The sequence below is a fragment of the Pleurodeles waltl genome, chromosome 1_2 (genome assembly GCF_031143425.1).
Source record: "Pleurodeles waltl isolate 20211129_DDA chromosome 1_2, aPleWal1.hap1.20221129, whole genome shotgun sequence".
Classification (NCBI taxonomy): Eukaryota; Metazoa; Chordata; class Amphibia; order Caudata; family Salamandridae; genus Pleurodeles; species Pleurodeles waltl.
This window is the reverse complement of record NC_090437.1, coordinates 1167141443-1167168632: the sequence shown is the minus strand read 5'-3', so window position 1 is coordinate 1167168632 and position 27190 is coordinate 1167141443. Positions and strand designations below refer to the sequence as shown.

Below are 27190 nucleotides of genomic sequence, written 5' to 3'. Positions count from 1 at the left end.
AAACTTGTGAAATAATGGAGACAATCCCCCTCCACATTAAGTCTAAGCCTAAATCTGCGAGAAAAGACTACAAAGAACACATCTTTAGTGGTAAGTCATTACCTGTCGGGCCCAAACCATTATCTGAAGTAATCAAACAGGATAATAACCATCCCTTCAAGACCCCACCCTAGTCATCTGAGGCCTTGTGCAACAATTTTATGGAGTTTTTTGACAAAAAGTTCATAGGCATGATCATCACCCTGTGGCTCCTGCAGCTAACGAGAATTCTAACTGCAAGGTACTGTGCCCATGGTCTTCTTTCTCCCAGGTTTTAGAGTCAGAACTACTATTCAGAAAATACAACGTAAAACCCTAAAACCATCTTTGTGGTGCCATCTTTGGCCCCCAAAACAGGTACTCCACGTTTGGTCCACCCAGGTCAACTCCTCCCTCGAACAAGGTACATCCTCAGACTGTCTAAAGGATTAGCCAAATTTTCCGTCTTCAAAAAAACGCAATCACAGGACCCCAGTGAGTTTAATAACTCTACTGTCCATTCTTCGTTAAGCTGATTGAAAGCTGTGTAATGTCCCAAATGGCATCTGACTTCCACGCAAACAACCTCCTTGACAAGTTCCAATCTGGATTTAGACAGGGCTGCAGCACCAGCATTGCAATATGGAGACTGTGTACAACACTCTCTGCATCCTTGACACTGGAAATTCTTGTTGTCTTGTTCTCCTTGACAATGCTACTTAGTTTGACACCGTCAACCACCATTCTCTCATAAATACCCTCAAAAAAGCAAATGGGAATTGAAGATGTAAGGTGTAGTCCTTAAATGGTTCACCTCCTACCCAACAAACAACTTCCAAGTTGTGAAAATTGAGCGTGTCGAAATGTTTGTAAGATTGACTTTTTATGGAAAGTACACCGTGTTGAATAATGATTTTAATAATGGGTCCAATGCGGTAATACTGCAATTGGAATGAGCTAGATATCATTTGCAGAGGTGTGTTTATTAATTTGATTTAGTTGTGTGACGTTTTGTTGAAAACTCCATTTTAACTAACATGAATGCTGTTCTGAAGCTGCTTTTTTAATTCCTGCTCATTCCACCTCCCATCTAGAGCCCCAGTGCATCTTCCTTTCCCTAAAGCACTGCAAAGCAAAGACAAAATTATATTAGAGTACAATAGTTTTCCTAGATGTGCTTGTAGTATGAATAAACTTTCTTTGTGTTCCTAATGTTGTCAGGTGCCCAAGGTCTTTCCGCTTTAATCTCATTGTTCGGTAGCACTCTTCTACTGATGTGTCGCATATTGGTTGAACCTCCCTTGACTATGTGACACTGAAGCTGCTGAAAGTTTCCTTAGAAATGGGATTATGCTATAGGCCTTAGGATGACAATTAATTCTCCCATTTGCTCAAAATTTGTTACTTTTAGTTATGTCAGGATGAAATTGCAGTTTCCTCTCATTTGTATGCAAGAATTGTGGTAAAGAATCCCTTGGTTTTGGGATGAACCAGGGATTCTCCTGAACATCTTTCACAGCCAGGGATGCTTTTGGGACTCAGAATAATTCTAATTTCTGTTTATGTACTCTGCATTTGAGCCTTCGTGTCATTTAACTTTATTTTTGTATTGCTTGATTTTTGAGATTCTGTTGAAAAACTATTTACCTTTTCCTTGTTATAGAACTCAGTTATTTAGTGGTCCCAGTTACATATTTACCACTCTAAGTTTGTGTCTGATGCAGGGGAGGGTGCTTTTGAATGCAAGAACAAACCTGAAGAGAAACCATCAGAGGTAAATTGTGGATGTTTTGAATTTTAGGGTGTCTTCGAATTTGGGTTTCGGAGTTCCCCTTTCACAGGCACTCTGTCTCAAAGTCAATTTGCCTGCAACAAGGTGTCCCCTAAAGCTGGATCCTCTGAACAACTCTACTGAATGTCTATTTTGAGCTGCTCTGTGCGACCTTTAGGAACTCTGCTATCCTCCTCCACCTGTATGGCAATGACATCCAAATCTACCTAAGGATCATATTCCCATATTACATTACCCTCTTATATAACACCTTGATAAGTATGCAACCTTGGATGTCAAATCACCACCTCAAACGAAACGATGTGAAAATAGAATTCCTTCGTATAGCTCTGAAGAAAGTCAATCTATCTGTAAAACACTGGTTGGAATTCTTCTTAGCCTTCGATTGCCAACCCTCCACTGTTCAGAATGACAAGTCACTTGACTTCACCTTCAACAGTCGCCTCAAACGACAGAGCCACGTGGCAGCAATGGCAAACAACTCCCGGTTTCAACTAAGGCTGCTATCGGAATAAAGCAGCTCATCTTAGAACAGACCCTAAAATCAGTTGTACAGGTTTTGGTTCTCTCAAGACTTGACTATGGGATCTCGAGCCTCTCAGGCATCTCAAATGTTCTACATGCTGTAGCCCACTATGGTAACAATCACAAACATTTCGGCACATAACTCCCATCCTGCTAACCATGAAATGGATGCTTGTTGAGGTGAGAGCCCAGATTAAAACTGCTTGCACCACACTCAAGGCACTGCACTCCTCTTCGTCTACACATACTAACTGAAAATTGGAAAATTCAGGGCACAAGACTGGGTTCAAGAAATACGCAATCCTTTCTGCTGGGGCGCCCCACCTTTAAACAAGAGTAATTCTTGAACCAGTCATTCTCTGGATTTACCCACAAATTTTGAACTCCATCCATCTGACTCTCCGTATGACCACATACCATACCTACCTTAAAAAAAGATCACAAAGCAATTCTCTTTGAAAGACACCTGGGATAAATTCATTTTGCTCCCACTTTTTGCTGTTAAATGTCTTACCTAATTTTTCTCAAGTTGCATCTCATTTGTATGCTGATTGTTTGCTAAATGCACTCTTGTACAGTTTTTCTGCCACTTAATTCTCAATATGGGCATCTCAATACTACTCCGAAACTGATTGTTTTGCAAATGCACTTATGCACAGTTTTCATCCAATTTACCCTCTGTGCGAGTTTGTGTATCTAATGTACTCCTGTTGGTAACTGTTCTTTTGTAAACGTCTCTGATGCCTATCGGCCACGTCCCACTATACATAATCCCAGAAATAAAATAATAAATTAAATCAAGTAAGACAAAGTGACCAGTCTTCAAACAAACATGCTGTGTTTCAGGCTGTCTTCACAGTTCTTCTCTGGTTAATTACAGTAGGAGAATTGGAAACTGAGGCAATCAAATCTGTAGCCTATTCAATAAGTTCTGAATAAAAAATACTAGTTAATTCCCGCAAACCAATCATTTTCATAGTAACATCTGAGAGTCCATAAGTGAAAAACTGCCGAGGGTCCAGGTAGCTTCTTAAGTAAGTCTAAGCTGCTTTTTTAAATTCCTGGAAATTAAAAGATGTATTGACCTGCCTGGCTGCTGGTGCGAAATGTACCTGTGTAACTAAGTATGCAACGACTGAAAAATGGACAGGGGATTAAACACACACAACAGACAAAACAGACAAAAGAGCATGTCTTAAGAACAGCATGACACCCAGTAGTGACCAGCACAAAGGCAGCAAATATCAGTTTTAAGTTGTGATGCATTGTTAAAATCATCCAAAACGAAAGGTGTCTGAACAAAATCATAGAGGTTTTCTTAATGAAGGGTATTTTTCTATTATATCTTGAATCTTGTAAAGTGGGCAGTCTCAGCATGAGATAAACATGGACTTTAATTCCTATTCATCAAACACTTGCATGTCAGACATCAACTCAAGAAGGGGAGTTACTTTCGCAAACCATGACTATCATTATTAACATTGGTACTGGAAAATCATAATGGAGCTGAACAGATTTTAGGTTGCTAGAGCAAGGTCTCTCAAAAACAAGGCCTCTTATGCAGTTTAACCTAGTAAACCACAAAGAACAGTGTGAAAAAGCTTAAACATTATGGTCTGTATGAATCTTACAATTGATATACTTCATTACCATGTACACCATGTACATATAACAACAAAAGTCCCTGACCATTACTGCAGCTGCCCCATACCTTTTGTTTTCTGGCAACTCCCCTGTGTTTCCCCTTGTGTGGCTTGCCCTGAGTGGTTCCTAGTTCAAAAGGACTCCTAACTTACAGATCTGGTGCTCCTTGTGATGACCCTATTGTGCACTAAGACAGAAGAGGCCATTAATTTGCCATTCCCTTGTCTGGAGTGAGTAGCTCCCTCTATCACCTTTCCCAGTTCTTGGATGGTGGCCACATGTATTCGTTTTTGTGATGCACTAGCTGTACTATGTTAAAGAAGTGGTATATACAATGGTATAATCATGGGCTCAATTCACAAATCAACATTTATTGGCAATCCATGTACTATGACAGGATTTGGCAGGGGTAGTCCAAAGGGAGATGCATGTGTGAATACTGAAGATCAAAAAAGTACCACCTTTGTAGGTATTTACCAGCATTTCTAATGGTGCTTAGCATCAATTTCTTATCTCACATTAGTGCTGGCATAAGTGTGTATACAGTACTGGGTGTGAACAACAGTTCCATATTTTTTGGTAATTTAGTGCTAGGTGTGTCCCTACCCGGAAATATAGTTTCCCTAGGGGGAAAATACCTCCACCCTCTGTTTTCCATGCACATCCATCTTGGCACTAAAATTAAACTGTTGAAATGTCCGCAACTGGAAATGCCATCATTTTAAAGATAAATGCATGAATGAGCTATCCTCGTGCTCAGAGAAATGTTTGACAATCCATTGAAATGTGGCCGTTACCAACATTGTAGTTTTAGGTTGTAATTCATAAAATACCTCATTTCCTTCTTGCTTGGTGCCTAATTAAGACTTCTTAATATTATTTGAGATAAAGTAAATATCGTGCAAGATGTAAGTGCCAAACACTACTCTTTAGCAGGAAATACAATATTACAATAACAAAACTGGTTGCATATAAAGATAAATTATATTACCTGCAAATTGACCAAACGTTACAACTGGTCTATGTTCCAGTGCCAATCCACTCCTTTGATACAGTGCATCAGTAAGTGGTTTAGATCCAACTATTAGCCAAATAACGGGCCTAACCACCGATGTGTCATTCAGGGTGAGGTTGTAATTTAGGTCCCATTCTAAGTTGTTCCACAATCTTCTATGAAGCATGACCTGTTATCATTTATATAAAAGTATTAACAATTATTTACATCACTCTAGTAAGGAGACAATTTATGTACGTACGAACTTTTCAAAAGTAAAATGTAATTGAGACAGGTGGACATTGCACGTGTTGATTTCAAATAAAGCACAGTTATACCTTACATGGTGAGCAGAATTAAACTATCTCAAAATATTCAGACGACAAAAGGTTTAGGGCCTGAATAAGGAGCAGTATAGATGCGATGTGGCAACACATAAAGAAGTCAAGCCCATCTTTACATCATCTGCTATTTTATAAAGCTACACCCAGGGAGCCAACCATTTCTATGCCCATCAAGCTGAAACTGCTACATCAATTTAGTGGGCTTTAAACCATACGAAGGTAACTCATTTTTAATGGTAGGATAAAAAAACTTATAAAAGTTGTAAATTAATAAAAACTCCAGCAGCACGAGTCGTGATAAGTATACTCAAAACAGGCCATACTATTGGGGAAACTTCATTGGCTGATGAACACAGTCAACTTAAGGGCTTGACTCTCGCACACATGCCCTTAAATAAAAATGTCAATCAGTACATTAAGCAGAATAAGACTGCACTCATCCACCAGAGCCATGTGCTCCGAAAGCAATAAGCTGTACCCAGAGTTCAAAGAGCAGGGCCGACTGACATATGTAGGGACAACATTATCGGACCTTCTCTGCAGTTTACCCACATCTGCTATTTCTATTTTTATTTTTTTTGTCCTAGAGGCTCTCCTCCACGGCTCATTTTCTGGCTCAATACGATGGTTTCATAAACTCAAGTAACCCACCAAATTGCAGATTTGGCATTCCTTTGGGACGCCCTTGGCACGACCTGTGATTGGGCAATCCCTCAAGTGTTTGCCCTACTCTGTATTCTTAATGATGTATCCCGCCCATGCTTTTCTCAAGGCTCTGGCCGAAATAAAGCTTCAAGGCACATATACAAGTAAAAACAATAGTAAATCTTTTCAATATTGTGGTAATTGATATTCTGGCTACGTTACTCTTGTAGGACAGTATTTTTCTTCATGATATTCTGATAACAACGGAACAAGGAGGATCCTCAGGTGAGATTAATTTTGATACACTCAACAATTTGGATATTATCTGCCACTTTTGAAAGATTCAAGGTGAACTGTATGTTGCACGTTCACTCCAGCAGACCAGCAAATGTGAATCCTCTGTGCTGAGTTCCTTGTCTGCACAAGGAATGATAAATGCTTATACACATGGACTGCTCTGAATCCTTCCTCTTGTCCTGAAGTTTTTTCTTTTCTTGCTAAGTCTGCAATGTTGAAGATCTGACCAAAAAGTCAATGACTCCCTATTCCAGAGGTCTTCAAACTTTTTGATGCCAGGACCCCCTCTCAAAAAAATGTAGGTGTAAGGACCCCCTCCTGACAAAAGTTTCTAGAACCTGGTACGCATCATCGACAATCATAAACGTCCCCAATTCCCACAGCAAATCATTTGTATGGTGAGGAAATAATATTAAACAATGTTCAGCAAGCAAATGATCAGTGAGTGTGGGGGCGCGGTCAAAGGTATGGCTAAAAACAAAGGTCCTAATTTATGAAGAATTGGCGTAGGGAAGTGCAGCAAGTCTTCTTATATAAAAGGGCACGAATCGACTGTATTTATGAAATACAGTTCCCTCAGCGCTGGTGCACAAATTGCTGCCTAGTGCCAACAAAGGCAGGGTTGTTTTTGTGCAGGAAGGAGTGCCTTCCTGCACAAAAACAATCCAGAGAGGCATTTTTCTCTTTCTATATGTGTTGCAGAATGCGCACAAAATGTCAGTGAATCCGGCCCAGGGGCATGTATACACAAATCTAATTCTAATAACAATTTGAGTACATTGTGAAAAATAGGAATGTTTACTTATTTCTCATTGTCCAAAGAGAACTATTTTGTATAGGAATTTGCCAATGTTCTGTTGTCAACATCAGTTTTACTCTTCGAGAGAACTGCGACACACCTCATGTAGATACAGCATGGTCATAAAGTTATACTTTGAACGTAAGTCACATTATGAAAATTACTTCAAAATGTGTGTCTGCAAAGTTCCTGTGTGGCTACTTAACGTCTTCAGAGTTAGATATGTTATGTGCCTGATACCCAGTGGGCTTTTGAGAGTAATTTTTATTATATCTTATAACGTTAGCACATTATCCTCGTTATGAAGCTAATAAATATGAGTTCGACTGCATTATGCACCGAGTGCACACAATCGACTTCCAAGAAACAGCAACTACATTGTCATGATGCAGCTCACATCTAAAAGGTATAGTGGTGGAAAAAAGTTGCTTAATGGGTGTGCCTCAGATCTTGACCTTTCCACATTCAAAGTCGCATTTTAATGATCGGACGGATAAAGTGAGGCTGGGACAGTTCGCGACCCCCTGCCCATGAGTCCACGGCCCCCCTGGGGGTCGCGACCCACAGATTGAAGACCTCTGCCCTATTTCCTTCCGGGCCGCCACCACCTGTAGTGCCATATCCAGCTACTCTCCTGAATCCCTCCTTGGGTTCTATATCTAGTATGGGCCTACATATTCCTCAACCCGCTCCTCTGGCAACAGTGCTGGCAGCAAATTCTACTGTTACTGGCATCCACTATCTGAGTCGTCAAATGCCCTTCCCTGGCGGTACGAGATGCAATAGATTTCCATGTGATACGGAAATTGCAGGCTATTTACTTGCATGGAATTGTCCTCAAGGAACTTGTCACAAGTAATTTCTGCAAAACAATCAGTATTCTATACAAAAAAGTGTCTACGACAGTTCTCGGGACTGGTCTGCTGTTGATACCTTTTAAAGTCTATTCAGGGGTCAGCAGGCATGTACGTTTGATCTCTTCTCCATGCATTGGTAATATACCTAATTGCAACCAAAGTGAGACAACTAGAAATGACTGCAGCAATCCTGCCAAGGAAAGTAACATCAAAAACATTTCTCATTAAACTTACAGCGACTACGATCAACAAAGTAAGCTTGATTAAGGTTACCTAGGGTCCTGTTAGTTTTCGACCTAAGAGTGGAGAGTCAAAATAGGATTGCGTCTTGCTCATGCTAATTGCAGAATTCTCAATCTCAAAACAAATTAACTTAATGCCCAAAATGGCACTTCCTTACAACATGGTGCCTGATCATTTCGAACTGAAAATTACCCAGTGGTCAAGAACAAACATTTCCAATGTTTATAAAGAGCCAAAAAAGATTGCCGTCCACTATGAAAGGCAATTAGGCCTTTGCAAGGATATTATTTCATGTTAGCTCAAATGGTATACGCAAAAGCCTGATTACATTTGACATGAGCTGTCTTGGAAAGCGTACCGTAGCACTGATTTTGTTTTTGTTACTGACTCAATTTATTTGTACTCTATTCGCCTATTTTCTCACACATAAGAAAAACATACAGTAGTGGATCAGTGCATTTGACGCTGCTTTTGGCTCGCCCAGAACAACTGATATGGCAAACACCAAGACCCTCATTACGAGTCTGGCAGTCCTAGGGCCGCTAGACTCACTCTGACTCGCATTATGACTGTGGCAAACGCGCCACAGTCAGACCACCGGCACTGCCACTTTTTTGCCGGCCGATGGCCTGGTGGTGCCGGCGGTCCCAATCCGCCGAGGCAGCTTTTACATGGCGGTTGCACAGTCATGTAAAGGGTGGCAGAGATGGGCGCTGCGGCCCCACAGGGCCCCTGTACTGCCCTTGACATGGGCAGTGTAGGGGCCCCCATGGCCAGCCTCATCGCGCTCTTCACTGTCTGCCTGACAAACAGTGAAAAGCGTGATGGGTGCTGCTGCACCCAACGCATGGCAACATACCCGCTGGCTCTATTAAGAGCTGGCGTCAATGTTGTGGGTTGCTTCCCCCTGGGCTGGTGGGCAGAAGCTCTGTTTCCGCCCGCCGAACCAGCAGGAAACTTGTAATAGCCCTTGCTGTCAGGTCACCGCACTGGTGGTTTATGACTGCACGGCTTAAGCAGACGGCCTTTTCTGTCTGCCGAAATCGTAATGGAGGACCAAATGCGGTTGAGCCTGAACACCCTCATAAAATCCTCAAAAATCCTCTTCAAATCATTGCCAAAACGTGGTCTACCTTTTTTGGTCTGCAAGTCTTTGCTTGAGCCCAAATAAGTAACAGAGTGCTGAAGGAATACTGGTTTAAATAAACGTATCATTGCTCTTTATTAAATACAAATAGGGGAAAGTGAGATGTATATACTGCTGAGAAAAAACATGTGAATAAAAGGCAATCATTCTACCAATACATGTTACAGACCATCTATTGAGGGTAATATTTTATGCAATCAAACACTGATATCTGAGGATCAGATGATTCAGGGGTACCCCTTAAACTGATAATGTCAGTGCATACCATAATTTGGTCAGTAGATATTTTTAAAGCACGAAATAGGGGAAAGCAACTTATCAGCCTGCAGATGCTCTACATTATGACCCTTTGTTACGGATTTGCAGACAAGACATCATCAACGCACATATCCCAGAGGCTTGCCAACCTACAGCTACAACTGTGCTTTCTGGAAAAAGGTAGAAGACAAACTAGTTTAGTGTTGAAAAATCCCCCCAAGCTTTGAAACAAACTATGTTCTTTACTGATGGCGTTCCAGTCTTTGACATTACCAAAATAGAGAAGAGCTTGGCCAAAGTGGTGGTGTTCTAAATGAGAATTACAATGAACTGGAACTTGCCAAAAACAATTGAGTTAAGTCTCTGCAAAATAACTGAACTGCTGCTGTATGCATTACAATGCAAGGCCAGCAGATCACAGTGCAGTACTAAAGTGTCCAAAAGCCTTGAGGGCTTGATTTATGCCCTTGGGGTTAGTGTCACAAAGTCAACATGGAGAACACAGTGCATGTTTGATCTAGTGCTTGATGCTCAGACACCATTCTATTTGTTAACATGGCCCTTATTCTTTAAGCACACTGATTTGGTTTGGGAGTAAGGGTGAGAATATACACTTTTGTGCTAAGGTGGGAGGGGTTTATGAGGTGCAGGTCGAGTAGGTTGCTTATTAGTTTTATGGGTAACACATTATGGGGGTGGGGTAATTGAGTATGTGGTTTACCTGGTGACAAAAGAGGAGTTTAAAAAAAAAAGATTTCCAGAGTCTGAAGTTCCAGGTTCTTAAGTGATACAATTTGACTGCCCTTAAAACCTGTATGGAAGGAATCTTCCTCACAGCATGAGGGTGCTATCAATAAAAGGAAAGACACTAACTTAGGTAAAAAAAAAACTAATTGAAGAACTAGCCTGTCTGAAAAAATTCTCAAATAAGGTTTTAATGCGGGCAGATGTTTTGGTGCCTAGAAAGAACATCTTCAGAGTCAGGTGTTTTAAACCTACTTCAGAAAGAGGTTCAAATGGATGAAACTCAATAGCCTTGAGAACTAATGGAGGGTTCCAAGGCACAGTTTATTCCTTTAATTGATGATCTAAGAACATTTATTTTAAAAGCCTACTATCCACGGCATCCATTTCAGGAACACCCTAAGGATCTCGAAACACCCTGATTGTGGCCCATTGGACCTACAGCTTAGCAATAACCAGTCCATTGTCAAATCCTTCCTGAAGAAACAGAAGGACCCATTCTGACTCAACTTGAAGGGTCCAAAGCTCTCCCAGTAAACCATGATGAAAACATAGCCCATTGGTGACCATAAGATTTTCTAGTGGACAAGTGTCTTGAGTTCTCTACTGACAACTTCTCCTCTCAACCGCTATGCCATAAACCTAATCTTTTAACATACAGACAGAGGAAGAGCAGGAAAACAAGGGTCATGTGTCCAGTGGATATACCCACTCCAGCAATTTGGACATTAACCTGAGCAAGTGGAACAAAACCAATTTTGGCCAAAAGGGACCTCCTTCTGAAGCCGTGCCAGTAACCTGTATTATGATGGAAAGGGACGAAAAGCGTGCAGGAGATCAAGAATCCATAGGGATACCAAGACATCTGTTCCCTAAAATCCTCCTTCTTGGAATCAGGAGAGTAGATTGTAGTAACAGCATTTTCTGGGAAATCAAAGGGTCTATCTGGGGAGTATCAACTCTATAACAGATGTCTTCAGAAATATGATTGGCTAGACCAAAGTTGTGGGAAGGAATAACACTCTGATTGGAGTTTTGTTCTGTCTGAGAAGAACTACCTTGTTCTGAAAATGATAAGAAAAATGCAGGCAGGCAAGAAACACCATCTTCATTTCTCTCCAGTTAAAAGAATGGACTTTCTCTTCCAGAAGCCATTTCATCTGAACCGACATTTTACACAAAGTAGCACTCCATCCCATTTTGTCAGAATTATTGGAGAGAGCATAGTGAATAATACACCTCTGCTGAGCTTTACATGGTTCATTCAGTATAATACACCTTTGGTGAGATTTACAGGGTTCATTTAGGACTGTAGATCTCCTCAAATGTTGTGTTACAGCTATGAAGTCTGTCACATTCTGCAGTGCCGGTTCCCAATTATTTAATAGAAGCTGAACCAAAGGACCCAGACGCCTAAAAAGACAAAAGCAACTCAAATTCCCGAGGCATATTCCTTTTTCCCCAATGCCCCTATAATCAGTACTTAACATGCGGTCCTGAATTCATAGCCATACCCTTCGTGAGGCCTCTGTCAATTATCCCAGATTACTGTGACATGTTTCCACGTGCCTGCGTAGGTGGCTGTGATGACTAAGTCCTTCAGGGTGGGGTGAATGCTGCAATGATGGAGTCCAATCCTTTGTTAAAGACGTGGAGACGGCTGAGGTCTGAGGATGCTCTGAGAGTTTAGTCTGCATGGTTGTTTCTGGAGTGGCTCAGGTGGTCAGGGTGGTCCTCTGGATGGTGGTTGAGATGGGCAGGAGGTTGGAAGGGTCTAGCTTAGATTCAAAGTTGTTGTAGATGCTAGTAAGGCACCTTTTTACTTATCAATGCTCCATGTTGCTGGCCAGAAGGATTTTACTGGCACGGCACCAGAGACAGAGACAAGATTCATATCCAGAAAAGCGAGTATCACTTTGTGAAAGGTAACAACAGTCACAAAAATTGGCTATGAATAAAATGCCCAAAAAAGAAAGTAGCCTCAATCAGGGTCGGATAGGCCTATATGGCAATCTTGCACTGCCCAAAGGACTGGTCAGACAGGCCAGTGTGTGGGTCCATTTTTTAGCAGTTTCTGGCCAGATAGGATGGTTTTTAATGTTGATCTCCTTGACATGACGCAAACATTGCACGCATGAAATGCAAATGCATGCAGTCTCCCAACCTTTGCAAAATACCTATTGATCAAAACTGCCTTGTTTGCAAATGTGGGTTACTTTTTTAGCTGTCTGGTTCACTAATGTAGGCCTATTGTTTCCCCAGTACTAGCCTGGCCTCAATGCTATTTAATGGCTAATCACAACAGAAAAAGGTCATAGGAGAAGAACAACCCTATCCCCCCCCCCTAAAAGACCCATTCGGAAACGATTTAGAATTCTGAAAAAACCCAAACTAAATGCCCTGTATACTGTCATACTTGCACTGGAGTTAAAAAAAGAATTGCCTGAAAACAAACCACAGTGCTAACCTTAAGCATTAGGGCTCATAAACCGATCAAATACCTCTTGAACTGGTCGCTGATGACCGTGTGCAAAAGAAGAAAAAAGAAACCCAGAACTTTGATGTCAAGACCGAAGGCTCATATTATGCTATTTTTCCTGCATTTCATTTAATAGCAGCCAGTTAACAGAACAAGTAATCCACAAAGGAGAAAAACTACATATCCCAGCATCCCTGGGCTGAACTACAAGTGCTGTTCACAGAGGAGTCCCATTAGTGTCCTTGTAAGTAGCCTCCGGAATCCTTGACCATCCTCTTTCTTGCTACTAGCAGTCAGTCAGAGAAGTGTCAATTTGTTTTACATCTTTTATGCATTGCTTTATTGAATAATTCTCGTTAATTCTGTTATGTTGGTTTTATTAGGATTAATACTTTTATTATTGCCAGGTGGTATGTTTTCCCTCATTTGGATTTAATTAAAAGAGGCCCGTGCAAAAGAGCTCTGCTGTTTTCATTTTGAACTCGTGGAGCAAGTTCTCGAGGCTCCGTACTGCCTGAGCGCTTCTCACCTGTTTGAGGGCGTCCATTTTCTTCAGGGTGTTTTCTCACCACGGGGTTCGTTGCGCTCGGTTCGCTGGTATTTTCCTATAATAAGGGATTATCTTTTCCTCGTTTATCCGACCCAGTTACTATGGAACAACTGCTGCAAGTATTCATTCCACAATGTAGTTTTGAATATGTTGGGACATTAGACTAACAGTGTAGACTAATACCTCAAAAAGTTGTCTGCAAAGTTAACGATGTTATGTCATTTCTAATTTCATTTCAGCGAACTTCTGATGTCAGAGATTTTGACTTTTCAGCAAGGCCATTTACTCCTTCTCTGGTTTATTTCACAATTTCTAGAAGAACAAAAACTTTAATTTCCTCTGTGGAATAGCCTGTTTTCCCGCAAATTACAAAGCTCTGTGTGGTTCAACACCTAAAAGAATACAAATCCAGAACAGCCCCTCTCAGGCCATCTCCTGGTCAATTACTTAAATCCCTTATTAAACCTCATTCCCCAGTGTCCTTCCCTACCTTGGCCGGGTTGGTGAAATGGGTTATGTCTCAAGCAGGAACTGACGTGCCTTCTTTTGGGCCTCATTCTTTTTGCAGGGTGATTGCATCTAAAGCAGTGGTTCCCAACCTTTTGACTTCTCTGGACCCCCACTGAATCATTATTGTAATCCAGGGACCCCCCCACCTAGTCATTAATGAAAGCTGGTGACCAAATATATTAATATTATTTAATTTACTAAGCAGTCGCGGACCCCCATAAGAGGCTTCGCGGACCCCCAGGGGTCCCCGGACCACAGGTTGGGAACCACTGATCTAAAGCATACTTTTCAGGGGCTTCCCTTGATGATAGTTAGAGACCAGTCAACTGGTTTTCAGATTCTACATTCAAAAGATTTGACTTCAAACCATTGCACATGCTTCCTTTGCTGTGGTTGATTCGCTTTACTCTAAAAATCAGGAGGAGCTCCTAGCAATATAAGGCCCTGCCAAATGACTGAACGAGGAATACAGACATTGACTGGACCGGTAAAAGCATGACGATAAAACACACTATGCTCCAAACACCATGGTGGGTGGACCTCAGTAGAATGAAAATGCACTTTGCTGTGCCACTTCTAACACTGACAGAGTTATTTTCTGTTAGTGCCCATTATGAGTCCCCTCCTTTTGTCGCAACGGTTTGCTTTCGGCTCAGGAGGGTCTATAGTTGATGCAGTCAAACAGGTATTCTGCAAGGGAATAGGGTGCTGATGGAGCTCACAGATATTACTTGGCTCTTAGAAACATTTAATGGATGGAGATGGTTTAAATTTCTACCTCAGAAGGGAGATGCTTCCATCCTGGGTCCACATGTGCTGCTAGAGATACTGAAAAAGAGCTAGAGCACCAAGGTGGGATGAACATGAGGAGCCAGCTATACTGAAGGTGGAGATTAGGGTGAACACAAAGGAAGATGAAGTCCAACAACAGCTGACTGGACACGAGATTGATCATCAAAATAAATGAGAACATTCTAGCAGGTTGTATGGAATCAATGGCAAACTATTGAAGAGTTTTCCATTTAAGGGCCAGTGGTTTTCGAGGGACTGGAATTTTTAGAAAGATGGTTAGAGAAGCAATATGTATTTCACGTGAGGGATCCACTTCACTACTGAGGGGTATGACCACATTAACCCCAAACTGAGGCAACAAAGAAAAAAGCGGTGGTGTCACACAATCATCAGGCAGCTCAACTGTGAATTGGCCTGGGGGCATGTTCTGAGCAGGTTTTGAAAAAAGGGAGATGCTGTTCTATGATTGGCAGATCTGTATTTCATATATGTGACTAAACTGAGTACAGAAATGGAATTACAAAGCCCACTAAGACCTTGGCGTGAAAAAGAGGATATGGGTCCTTTTTTAGAATCCTTAGACAACAAATTGTATGTAGTACAGACTCTGGAGAAGACTGAAGCCCCTCTGGACAAATGACAGACAGATCAAAGACCAAGTTGTGGCGAGGTGTATGAATGTAGTTGAACCCATATCAGGCTGGCACGGTGTCCCCATTTGGAGTAGTTTATAGAGACTGGTCCTATGTAATGCCAGATTATAAACGAGAGCTGGAGTTCCCGGACCCATGAAGAATTTTTTAACTCGTGTGTAACCCCAAATAACTGTGTCATTTTAAGTGGAAGCCGTACTGAATTGTTTGTCAGGACCGGAGGCTGGGATTATGCCTTGCTTTATCCACTTTATTGAATCAGCAGCCAAGAAACAAAACTACAACTACAAGTCCTATGAACACTTGGGAAAAAGGAGTACAGTCCCAACAAATGAACAACAGGCATTTTATCCAATCAACAAAAGGCAGTCCTTAACATAGTCCCTCTTTCTTCGCTACTCGCAGCCGAGTTAAGTCATCTTTTATTCTTCCTCTTGATAATTGTGTAATTTGTGTAATATTTATTCTGTTATTAAGTTTATAATGTTTATAGTGTTTATAGTTTTTCGTTGACTCGCAGGAGCGTCTTTCGCCCCTTCGCGAGCGTTTTTCTTTGTGCACTGTGAGGGACTTCCCGACGACCGTCAGAGGGCGCTCGTCGGGAAAGTTTCCCCAAGCAATGAACGCGCTGAGGGAGACACGCTGAGGTAAACGCGTGATTCCCTCTTTTCTCCTCAGAACAGAGCGAGTGTTTTTTCTTCAGCACGTTCGTTCAGCTTTTCGTTTATAATCCGGAAAGTTCCTCTGCCTGGAGAGAGACGCCCTGCCAGGGTCTGTATTTATATAATTTAACACTTAAAATAAAAAATAAAAAGCCTCTGACGCCCCATTTGCTTCTTCGGGGTCTGTATTTTTCTGTTCAGATTGACAATACTTAACCCTTTGGGTTATAATACTGCCTTTTTTTGGGACATACTCCCAGGCAAGCAATAACTATTACTATTTACCCCTCTAGATATTTGCTTCTGTGCACTGGGGTGGTGTTGTCCCTGGCTTTAGCCTTTCTTATTTGAGTGTATAACAGTCTTCAGTCTATAAGCTGACACCCAGCTATATATATGTCATATACTTTTTATAATACTTCTCTAAATATTTTATTATTTAAATTATTCTATATTTTTTCCATATTTCTAATATGGATCCTAATGAGCAGGAGGAATTTTTTGATCCTGTGGACGCGTCCATTTATAGGGCCGTCTCTGAAGCAATTGGTCCCCTCGAGGACAGATCTCAACAGATAGCGCGCAAATGCGCAAAGTTCTCAGCCTCTCCTGTTATTCCTTCCGCCCCCTCCTGCCTCCAACGATGCTTTCACAGACGCGCCTCCAGCTAAGCGTCCTCGTGAATTGGGTATTGATGTAGATCTTTTTGATAAAGTTAGGAATTCCCTACTTTCCCCTTCTAATCCCTCATTTCCTTTAGTCTCCTCAAGGCCCCTGTCACCAAGCTTCCCTAACAGTGATTCTTCTGGGGACCAGGAAACGGACGCCAGTCCATCCAGACCTTGGCTTCCTTCTGGGTCGCAACCTTTTCCTCAAGTCTCAGACATGTTAGATCCAGATGACATTATCCTAGGTCGCCTGAATGGGCACCGTCTGACAAGGTGGCATCTTACGTAGCGGGACGCATAAGGAAGCCGCTGGAGAAAGATTCTCATAATTGTCTTCGGGCAGAATGTCCTCGACCTTCTTTAGCAGAAAAGGTGGTCATCACTCCGGAGTTAGACCCCAGGATGTCTACCTTTCTTCAAAAATTCATAAACGAACCTAAGAAAGGAATTGACAGGTCTTGGTGAGCATGTCAAGACAAACTTCTTGATGTCTTGGGCCCTTTGACAAAAACCCTGGACATGGCGGAAGACGCTAAATCCTCTGGTACTTTAATTTCTCCCGAAGTTCTGTCAGGCTGGGCACAGCGCGCTATCATTTTTTTGGGGAATGCTAACTATGCCCTTTCCACCGAACGCCGATGTTCTTTATTAATTAAAGTGGACCCCAAGCTAGGAGATCTAGCCGATTCTGAAGCAGGTCCGGTAGCGCAAGGAGATTTGTTTGGTGAACCCTTCATAAAGGAGTTAGGGAAGTTTGTCAATACTTTCACTTCCATGGACAAAGCACACTCCTCAATGAAAAAGGTTTTTCCCACTCGAATTTTCCATGGGGCCGATCGAGGCAGGGGCCGCTCGACAGGCCGTCTACAATCAACCAACTCCTTCAGAGGACAAGGCTCCAGACAGACACAGTTCCAAGATCACAACCGCTTTGCCAACTTCTACCCAACAAGGGCCAGACGCTTCAGACATCGTGGTGGCAGAGGATCTTCATCAACATCCTCTTACGGTAAGTGTTATCCCTTCTTCCCTTCTAAAAGTAGGGGGTCGTTTAGCGAATTTTATCCACAAATGGAATCAAATTACACAGGATGCATGGGTCTTACAAACAATGTAAGGTTTCCATATAGAATTTGTAGGAACTCCCACACAGTCTTCCCTTCCAAAGCCCTAGTGTTCTCTTCGCAGGACGCCGTTTTGGTGGACACCGAAATTTCAGCCTTGTTGCACAAACAAGCTATCTGTCCGACAATTCCACATCCTTGGGGTTTCATAAGCAATATCTTCCTAGTGGACAAAACAGATGGCGGTCGTCGACCGGTCATCAATCTAAAAGAGTTCAACGAGTGGCTTGTGTATCGCCACTTCAAAATGAAAGGAATCCACCTTCTTCGAGATGTGTTGCGCCCTCTGGATTGGATGGCTCGTCTCGATTTAAAAGACACCTATGTCACCATCCCTATCTTTCCGCCCCACAGATGTTTTCTTAAATTGTTCTGGGGCAATCAAACATTCGAGTTCACTACCCTTCCGTTTGGACTTTCCTCAGCTCCGTGGTGCTTCACCAAGGTTCTCAAACCGGTGGTGGAACATCTCAGAGCTCAGGGAATTCCGTTAATTGTTTATCTCGACGATAATTTACTGCTAGCCCAATGTCCCAAACAACTTTCGTCCCATCTACAGGTAACTGTCAACTTGTTACAAGGCCTAGGGTTTATCATAAACAAGGCCAAGTCCCTCTTAACCTCTTCTCAAAAACTGGTCTTTTTAGGCTTCACTATCGATTCGGTATCCGCGACTCTAAGCCTTCCTTCCTGCAAGATGACGAAAATACGTCACGAATTACGTTGCACCCTGGTCAAACAAAAAGTCTTCCTGCGTCAAATAGCCTGCCTCATAGGACTGCTTTCTTCCTCTATTCAGGTAATATTCCCGGATCCGCTGCATTACCGAGCTCTTCAACGTCTCAAAGCAGCTCACCTACTCAAACCCCTAACGTACTCTCAAAAAGTGACCCTTTCACAAGAGGCGTTAGATGAAATTCGTTGGTGGCTTTCCCATATGGAAGCCTGGAACGGCGGAGCTATTTTCGGTTCACTCCAGATTTGGTTATAGAGTCAGACGCCAGCAGAATAGGCTGGGGTGCTCGATGTGGGAATTTCTCTACCGGGGGAACATGGTCCCTACAGGAACAGAGCTTACATATAAATTGTCTCAAACTACCAGCTGGTTCATTTGCAGTCAAATGTTGGACCAAGGATTCTATCCAATCGAGCGTCCTCTTGAAGATGGACAATATTTCTGCGGTCCGGTATATCAATCACCTAGGTGGCACTCAGTCCAAAACACTTTCTAATCTGGCGTCCAGTTTTGGCAGTATTGCCTCGACCACGGGGTTTCTGTAACAGCACAATACTTCCCGGGAAGTCAGAATCAAGTTGCGGATTTTCACTCCCGGCATCTCAAAACTCCAGTCTAAGGAAACTTCATCCAGAAGTGTTTTCGTCTCTGTCCCAACTTTGGGGACCGTTTTCGGTCGATCTTTTTGCTTCCAGATTGGACCATCAGATCCCCAGGTTCTTCAGTTGGAGACCAGATCCGTTGTCGACAGCTACGGATGCATTTCTACAGGACTGGAGTCAAGAGAAGGCTTACGCCTTCCCTCCCTTTGCTATGATTACTCGAACATCTGCACAAGTGCATCGCCAGCTGGCATCCATTGTGCTCATAACTCCAATCTGGAGGCCTTAAGTATGGTTTCCAGTTCTTCTCGATCTTTCTTGGGATTCTCCAATCTGACTCCCCCTGTTTCCCTCGCTTCTTCTCAATCCGAACGGTATGCCTCATCAAATGGTTCTAGAGGGTTCCTTGTCCTTGATGGCGTGGTGGATTTCCGGGGACGTTGGTCGGGCCCGGGACATTCGCAACAAGCTGAGGAGCTATTATCCAAGGCATGGGCCCCCAGCACCTGTAAGCGTTACAGATCTGCGTGGGGAAGATGGTCCCGTTGGTGTTTGCAAAGGAGTTTTAATCCTGTGGAAACAGATATAGGGGGTCATTGCAACCCTGGCGGACGGTGTTAAAGGTGCGGTAATACCGCAAACAGGCCGGCGGACAAAAAAAGGGAATCATGACTGTGGCGGAAACCGCCAACAAAGACAGCCACTTTAACACACCGCCCGCCACGGCGGTACAGACAAGCAGCGCGGCGGTCACAGCCAACAGACAGGCGGGAGACAATGTACCGCCCATAGTATCACAACCCGCCAATCCGCCACCTTTTTCGGGGCGGATTCACCGTGGATAAAAACACGGCAGAAACAGTTTCTGCAATGGGAAAACGCTCACCTTAACACATCCCACGAGGAAGGAGGACACCATGGAGCCGGAATTACAAATCCTACCTGCCCTTCTCTTCCTACTCATCTACAAAGACCAGCGGCGGCAGCGGCGAAGACAACGGTGAGTACTGCACCTACGACATAGGGGAGGTGGGAGGCAAAAGTCAGGGGGACACACACGCAACACCCCCACCCCACCCTCGCATATTACAACACACACACCAATGCATTTACAAACATCACAGTAACAACCCACAACCCCCCCGGAAGAATGCAAAGACAAAAGGAAATCAGTTCAAACATTGTAATGTATCAAAATACATGTGTCAAAAATATACAGATATATATAAACTCATACAAAGGTATATACATTACGAGAAGTAGTGCATTTATACACATCTCAATGTCCGTGCACCACTAGGCCAAAAATGCATGGGTGAGGCCCACACAAGATACCTGTCCACAAACGGAGAGAAAACTGCCGGGGCATCAGAGAGAAAAACAACAGGCACCTCAGGGGGAAAGGAAGGGGGGGGCACCTCAGCCGGATTACAGCACCACGCCACATCCACGACGGGGCTCCATGCCCATTGATGTATCCTGGGGAGTGCAAAGCTACAGTCTCACAAGTCTCTACAGTGGGTGGGTTGCCCACTGTTCAATCCTGGGGAGTGCAAAGCCACAGTCTCACAAGTCTCTACAGTGAGTGGGTTGCCCACTGTTCAATCCTGGGGAGTGCAAAGCCACAGTCTCACAAGTCTCTACAGTGGGTGGGTTGCCCACTGTTCAATCCTGGGGAGTGCAAAGCCACAGTCTCACAAGTCTCTACAGTGGGTGGGTTGCCCACTGTTCAATCCTGGGGAGTGCAAAGCCACAGTCTCTCAAGTAGATAACAGCCTCCACTGGTTCTGGAGGGGGACTGGTGCCCAGAGTGTTTCATCCTGTGAAGGACAGAGGTAGTGGATGGATCTCTCCACTGGTTCTGGAGGGGGAATGGTGCCCAGACTGGATTAGTCTCCCGGTGACAGTTCCTGTCCCGTCACTGTCCCAGCTGCACATGGGATAACGATGCTTGATGTGGAGGTCTTTTCCTTCTTCAGCGGTGCTTGCCCTGTTCAGCGGTGCTTTGCCCTGGCGGTCTCTGGACTGTTCAGCGGTGCTTGCCCTGTTCAGCGGTGCTTTGCCATGGCGGTCTCTGGACTGTTCAGCGGTGCTTGCCCTGTTCAGCGGTGCTTGCCCTGTTCAGCGGTGCTTTGCCATGGCGGTCTCTGGACTGTTCAGCGGTGCTTACCCTGTTCAGCGGTGCTTTGCCATGGCGGTCTCTGGACTGTGCATTGGTGTGTGGCATGACGGTCCCTCATTGCCCAGCGGGGCTGTGGCTGCCGGGGCCCTCCTGGGCAAGGACTCTGGCGTTGGTCTCCTGACCAGTGACGATACTTGTGCCCTCCTGGGCAATGACTCTGGCGGTGGTCTCCTGACCAGTGAGGACGGTGCTGGCGGTGGCGTCCCGGCCGCCGGGAAGGATGCCGCCCTTCTCCGCCGTGATGCTCACACCAGGCTGTGCAGACTTCTGCCCCTTCCCGACCTTTGGAGGAGTCACAGCTGACTCTGCAATCCCCCTGGGACCACTGTGAGTTGTTTTGCCTCCAGGAGTCTTCACCTGGTCTCGTCTGCCACTTTCCAACTTCAGAGCCTTTACAGGGGGTGGACTGGCAGTGCCTTGGCTCTGTGTCACACTGCCTGTCCTGTTGGCCAGTGCACTCCACACACCTTGAACACGCACCACTGGTACTGGAGGCTTTTTGGCTGAGGCACTACGACGGGACGGATGAATTGGAGGGGTGGGGGCAAAAAGGTCAACTTTGCAGAGGGACAGTTTCTGACGAACACTGGGATGGGTAGCTGGAGGGGGTCTGGGAGTGGAGGAAGAGGAGGTGGTTGTAGGAGGTGTAACTTTAGGTGTTTTGGGTGCAGGTGCAGGTACTGGAGGCTGTCGTGAGGTGGATGGATGTTGGGTGTGTGGGTGCCCGCGTTTGTGTACTTTGGGAGGGGGCGTCACAGACACACTGGGAGAGGACACAGGGGACGTGTAAATGGGAGTGGAGGTGGTGAGTGCAGGTGAGCGGGGTGTGGTGCTGGGTGTTCTGGTGCGAGTCCTGGTGCCTGTAGATGTAGTGCATGCAGGTGAGAGTGTAGACGAAACTGGGAGGAAGGAGGCAGACGACGAGGAGGGGGACACAGTGGAGGCAGTGGATGTTGCTGTGTCTGCATGTGTGTGATGCTTGTGTGTGTGCCTGTGGGTTGTGTGGTGCCTATGTTTGCCTGAGCTACTTTTGTGTGTTGAGGTGTATGCATGCTTGTCTGATGGTGTGCTTGGGACAGGCTGGGGTACAGGGGATTGGGTCTGGGTGGAGGAAGTTGGAAGGGGGAGGCTGGAGACAGGGACAATGGCTGCCATCAGTGCTGAGGCCAGAGATTGCAGGGTTCGATGATGGGCAGCCTGACCAGAATGAATGCCCTCCAGGAATGCATTAGTGTGTTGCAACTGCCTTTCTACACCCTGGATGGCATTCACAATGGTAGACTGCCCAACAGTGAGTGACCTGAGGAGGTCAATGGCCTCCTCATTGAGGGCAGCAGGGGTGACAGGGGCAGGGCCTGAGGTGCCTGGGGCGAAGGTGATGCCCACCCTCCTGGGTGAGCGGGCACAGGGCGAACGCTGAGGGGCTGCTGGGAGGGCGGTGCTGGTAGGGGAGGTGGCGGCTGTACCTGTAGAAGTGGGGGGCACAGATGGTGCCGCCACCACAAGGGAGCTCCCATCGGCGGACGAGTCCGTGTCGCTGGTTGGTGATCCGGTGACCGACGTGTAGCTCCCCTCGCCCTCCGTCCCACTGGTGCATTCTGAGTCCGTGGTGTGGCCCTCCATGGCCATGTGGGATGCAGCTCCCTCGTGCCCCGGTGCCACTGTACCTCCGCCTGATGATGCTGATGCACAAAAGAACAGGGAGAGCAGAAAAAGGTGGAGGGGACGACAGAAGAAAGATAGGTTGAGTGCATGGCTTACCGCTACCGTTGGCGGACAATACAGACACAGCAGCCCCCTGCACTACGCCGTGCTCTTGGCCTCTACAGAAGCAAATCCTGCGATCTGGCCTACATGCCTATGGTGGACATCTGCACACATGGATGCCAAAGGGGCATCTATACCTGTACTTGGGCCGCTACTGAGGTGGGGTGGAGTGCCACATGTCCTGCATTACGGAGGGGCCTAGCCTACGTATTTCTGCCTGGCCTAGGTACACCCACAGCCCTCCTCCCTCAGCCAGCCCCTCAACTGCGCGCCAAGTACCCAGAATGAGGTTGTACTCACCCCCTTGTGTCTGCTGTGATGCCCTCAAGCGCCCATCCAACTCAGGGTAGGCCACCGCCAGGATCCGGAACATCAGGGGGGTCATGGTGCGACGGGCACCCCTCCCACGTTGGGAGGCCATCCCCAGCTGAGCCTCCGCCGTCTTCTTGCTACAGCGGCGAATGTCCTCCCATCTTTTCCGGCAGTGGGTGCCCCGTCTCTGGTGGGCCCCCAGGGTCCGGACTTCCTTGGTGATGGCACACCAAATGTCCTTCTTCTGGTGGGCGCTGACCTACATGACATGCACAAGGGAAGAAGAGAAGTCATTACCAACTGCACCGTCGATGTAAGTGTCCCCCCTCCCTACCCTTGCCATGTGGCACATGCATTCACATGCATTCATGTTTCCTGAACTCTGCCCCCTTCCCTCTTACAACCAGCCCTCTCCACCCAGGCCTAGCCCATACAACGTGCTCCCTGTGTACTTACCTGTTGGTCTGGAGGACCGTAGAGTAGCATGTACTGGGGGAGGACCCCGTCTACTAGTTTCTCCAACTCCTAAGCAGTGAAGGCAGGGGCCCTTTCCCCAGACGTAGCAGCCATTGTCTCTTCCAGACCGAGGTCACAGCAGCACTTGCAGTGTAGGTCCTCTCCTGTCGAAGATCAGGTATCGAGTGATTGAACAGATAGAAAATGGCGGTGACGTCCGCGGCGGTGACGTCCGCGGTGGTGCGTATCATCAACGCCGGCGCACTTGTTCATTGGCTCCTGGAACCCATAGGGTCCAATGTTAACCAATGCAGAGTTGCGCCACGGTCTACGACCGCCTACCGCGACGGTGTGCAACGCCAGCGCAATTACCTCACAATACCATTGTCCCAGTTTAGAGGTCAGGTAGCCGCCATTTCAGGGGCCCACATGGCTTCATAGACTTCTGCGTCACACATAGCTAGGCCTACACTCAACACACATACAGGAAGGGTTTTGAGTTTGGTGTCGTGTTCTGTGTATCTGTGGGTACATACCTGCACATTTGTTGACTCTGTGGTCGCTGTTGTCCTTCCTAGGCACCGTCAGCTGGGCCAATTGAGAAGATGGCGGAATCCTCCGGTGTACCGACCGCTGGTGGACCTGTTGACAATGGAGGAGCGACATTTACTCGTCACCTACATGTTTGACCGTGCCACTATCCAGGAACTATGTACCCAGTTGGAGCCAGACCTGATGTCACCAATCCGCCATCCCACTGGAGTCCCCCCTGACGTGCAGGTGCTGTCAGTGCTCCATTTCCTTGCAAGTGGGTCTTTTCAGACAACAGTGGCCATGGCATCAGGGATGTCCCAGCCTATGTTTTCCAACGTGTTGTCCAGAGTGTTGGCTGCCCTGCTGAAACACGTAAGGAGATACATCATTTTCCCTGAGGTGGAAGATTTGGCTACAGTCTAAAGTGACTTCTATGCCCTTGGACATATCCCCAACATCATAGGTGCAATTGATGGGACCCATGTAGCTCTGGTCCCCCCCCCTCAGGAGTGAACAGGTGTACAGGAACCGGAAGAGTTATCATTCCATGAATGTACAGATGGTATGTTTGGCCGACCAGTACATCTCCCAGGTAAATGCTATGTTCCCTGGCTCAGTGCATGACGCCTACATCCTGAGAAATAGCAGCGTCCCTTATATGATGGGTCAACTCCAGAGGCACCGTGTGTGGCTATTAGGGGACTCTGGTTACCCCAACCTGTCATGGCTATTGACCCCAGTGAGGAATCCCAGGACCAGGGCAGAGGAACGCTACAATGAGGCCCATGGGCGGACTAGGAGGGTGATCGAACGCACCTTCGGCCTCCTGAAGGCCAGGTTCAGGTGCCTCCATATGACAGGTGGATCCCTATTCTACTCACCAAAGAAGGTGTGCCAGATCATCATCGCCTGCTCGATGCTTCACAATCTTGCTTTGTGACGCCAGGTGCCTTTTCTGCAGGAGGATGGTCCAGATGACGGTGTTGTGGCAGCTGTGGAGCCTGTGGACAGTGATGAGGAAGAAGCTGAGGAAGAAGACATCGACAACAGGGAGTCAGTCATACAGCAATATTTCCAGTGACACACAGGTGAGAACATTTTCATTTTTACCATTACATTCACTGGCACACGTCTTCCTCTATCCTGTGTGTAATTTCATAGCATTATTTGGTAACTGAGTTGTACCTTTCCATTACGGTTTCACAGGTGTGGTTACCAACATGTGTTATCTGCTTGCATCCTTCAAGCACTTGTGATGTGTGACATAGGTATGTTGGCTTTACAACTAGAAATGCATTTTGACACTGTCATTGATAATACATTTTAACAAATCACAGACTGACTCCAGATTGTTTTGTGGTTCAAGGGTGTTTATTTAAGTGCTCAAAAATGGAGGGGGGTTGTAATATGGTGATGGGGGACGGTGGAGGAATGTCCATGGCAGAGTCCAGTACATTGGTCACACAGGTGCACTGGCCATATGGGCAAAGGAAGTGGAGCTGGGGCAGTTAAAGTATGGACAGGCTAACAAAGTGGGACAGTGGGAGGACAATCAGGGTGGTCTCATTTCCTGGCGGGGGTCTTGCCATCTTGCTCTGTCCTGTTCCTGGATCTCAGGGACCGCTTGCGTGGTGGTTGTCCGTCTGCAGGGGGTGGGGTGCTGGTGTGGTGGTCCTGTGGCGGGGCGTCCTGTCCACTAGCGCCAGCGGAGGTGGTGGGCATTTCATCGTCCATGCTAGTGTCAGGGGCCCCTTGGAGTGCCACTGTGTCCCTCAAGGTCTGCTGTATGTCCTTCAGCACACCTACAATGGTGCCCAGGGTGGAGCTGATGGTCCTGAGCTCTTCCCTGAACCCCAAATACTGCTCCTCCTGCAGGCTCTGGGTGTCGTGAAACTTGGCCAGGACCGTTGCCATCGTCTCCTGGGAGTGGTGGTATGCTCCCATGATGGAGGATAGGGCCTCGTGGAGAGTGGGTTCCCTTGGCCTGTCCGCCCCCTGTCGCACAGCAGCCCTCCCAGTTCCCCTGTGTTCCTGTGCCTCCGTCGCCTGGACCGTGTGCCCACTACCACTGCCCCCAGGTCCCTGTTGTTGTTGGGGTGGTGGGTTATCCTGGGTTCCCTGTAGTGGTGGACACACCGCTGATTGACGTGTCCTGGGTACGGCGGTATGGGCCCGCTGGGTGGGTGCTGTGCTGGTGTTACCAGAGGGTGGAAGGTCAGTGTTGGGCTCTGCCTGTGCAAGGGGAACCGACTGTCCCGAGGCCCACGATGGTCCGGGCTGGTCATCAGGATCCAGTAGGGCAGAGCTGCTATCGTCACTGTGGGCCTCTTCTGTAGGTGGAGTGGAGTTGTCTGGACCCTCTGGTGTGGTGATGGTCCTTCGTGATCCTGCAGGGGCATAAGTGCATGATATTGCATGTGTGTGTGTCATGGTGTGCAATGGGTGGCTCACTGTGTACCCCAGTGCAAGAATTCCTGTGGGGGGGCTTGTGTGATGATGGTTGGGGGGGGTGTTCTGGGTATGTGCAGTGAGCATGCTTTGGTGAGGAGTGACCATGCTTAGTTGTGTCATGGAGGGCTTGGTGTTGAGATGGGTGGTTTGAGTTATTGGTACATTAGTGAGGAGTTGGAGTGATAGGGGAGGGTGTGAGGGTGGGGGTGTGTGATAGCATGCAGGTAGGGTGGGGGATATGATAGTTAAGATTTGACTTACCAGTGTCCATTCCTCCACCGACTCCTCCGAGGCCCTCTGGATGCATAATGGTCAAGACCTGCTCCTCCCATGTTGTTAGTTGTGGGGGAGGAGGTGGGGGTCCGCCGCCAGTCCGCTGAATCGCGATGTTGTGCCTGGAGACCA

General features: G+C 46.1%; 1 protein-coding gene across 1 annotated transcript in view; it reads right to left on the bottom strand.

Moving 5' to 3' along the window:
* MAN2B2 (mannosidase alpha class 2B member 2) overlaps positions 1 to 27190 on the bottom strand; it is a 369901-nt gene that overhangs the window by 38316 nt on the left and 304395 nt on the right. Inside the window, exon 16 of the mRNA XM_069203167.1 lies at positions 4971 to 5163. Within this exon, the coding sequence (XP_069059268.1) occupies positions 4971 to 5163 (193 nt within the window). The remainder of the gene's footprint in view (positions 1 to 4970; positions 5164 to 27190) is intronic.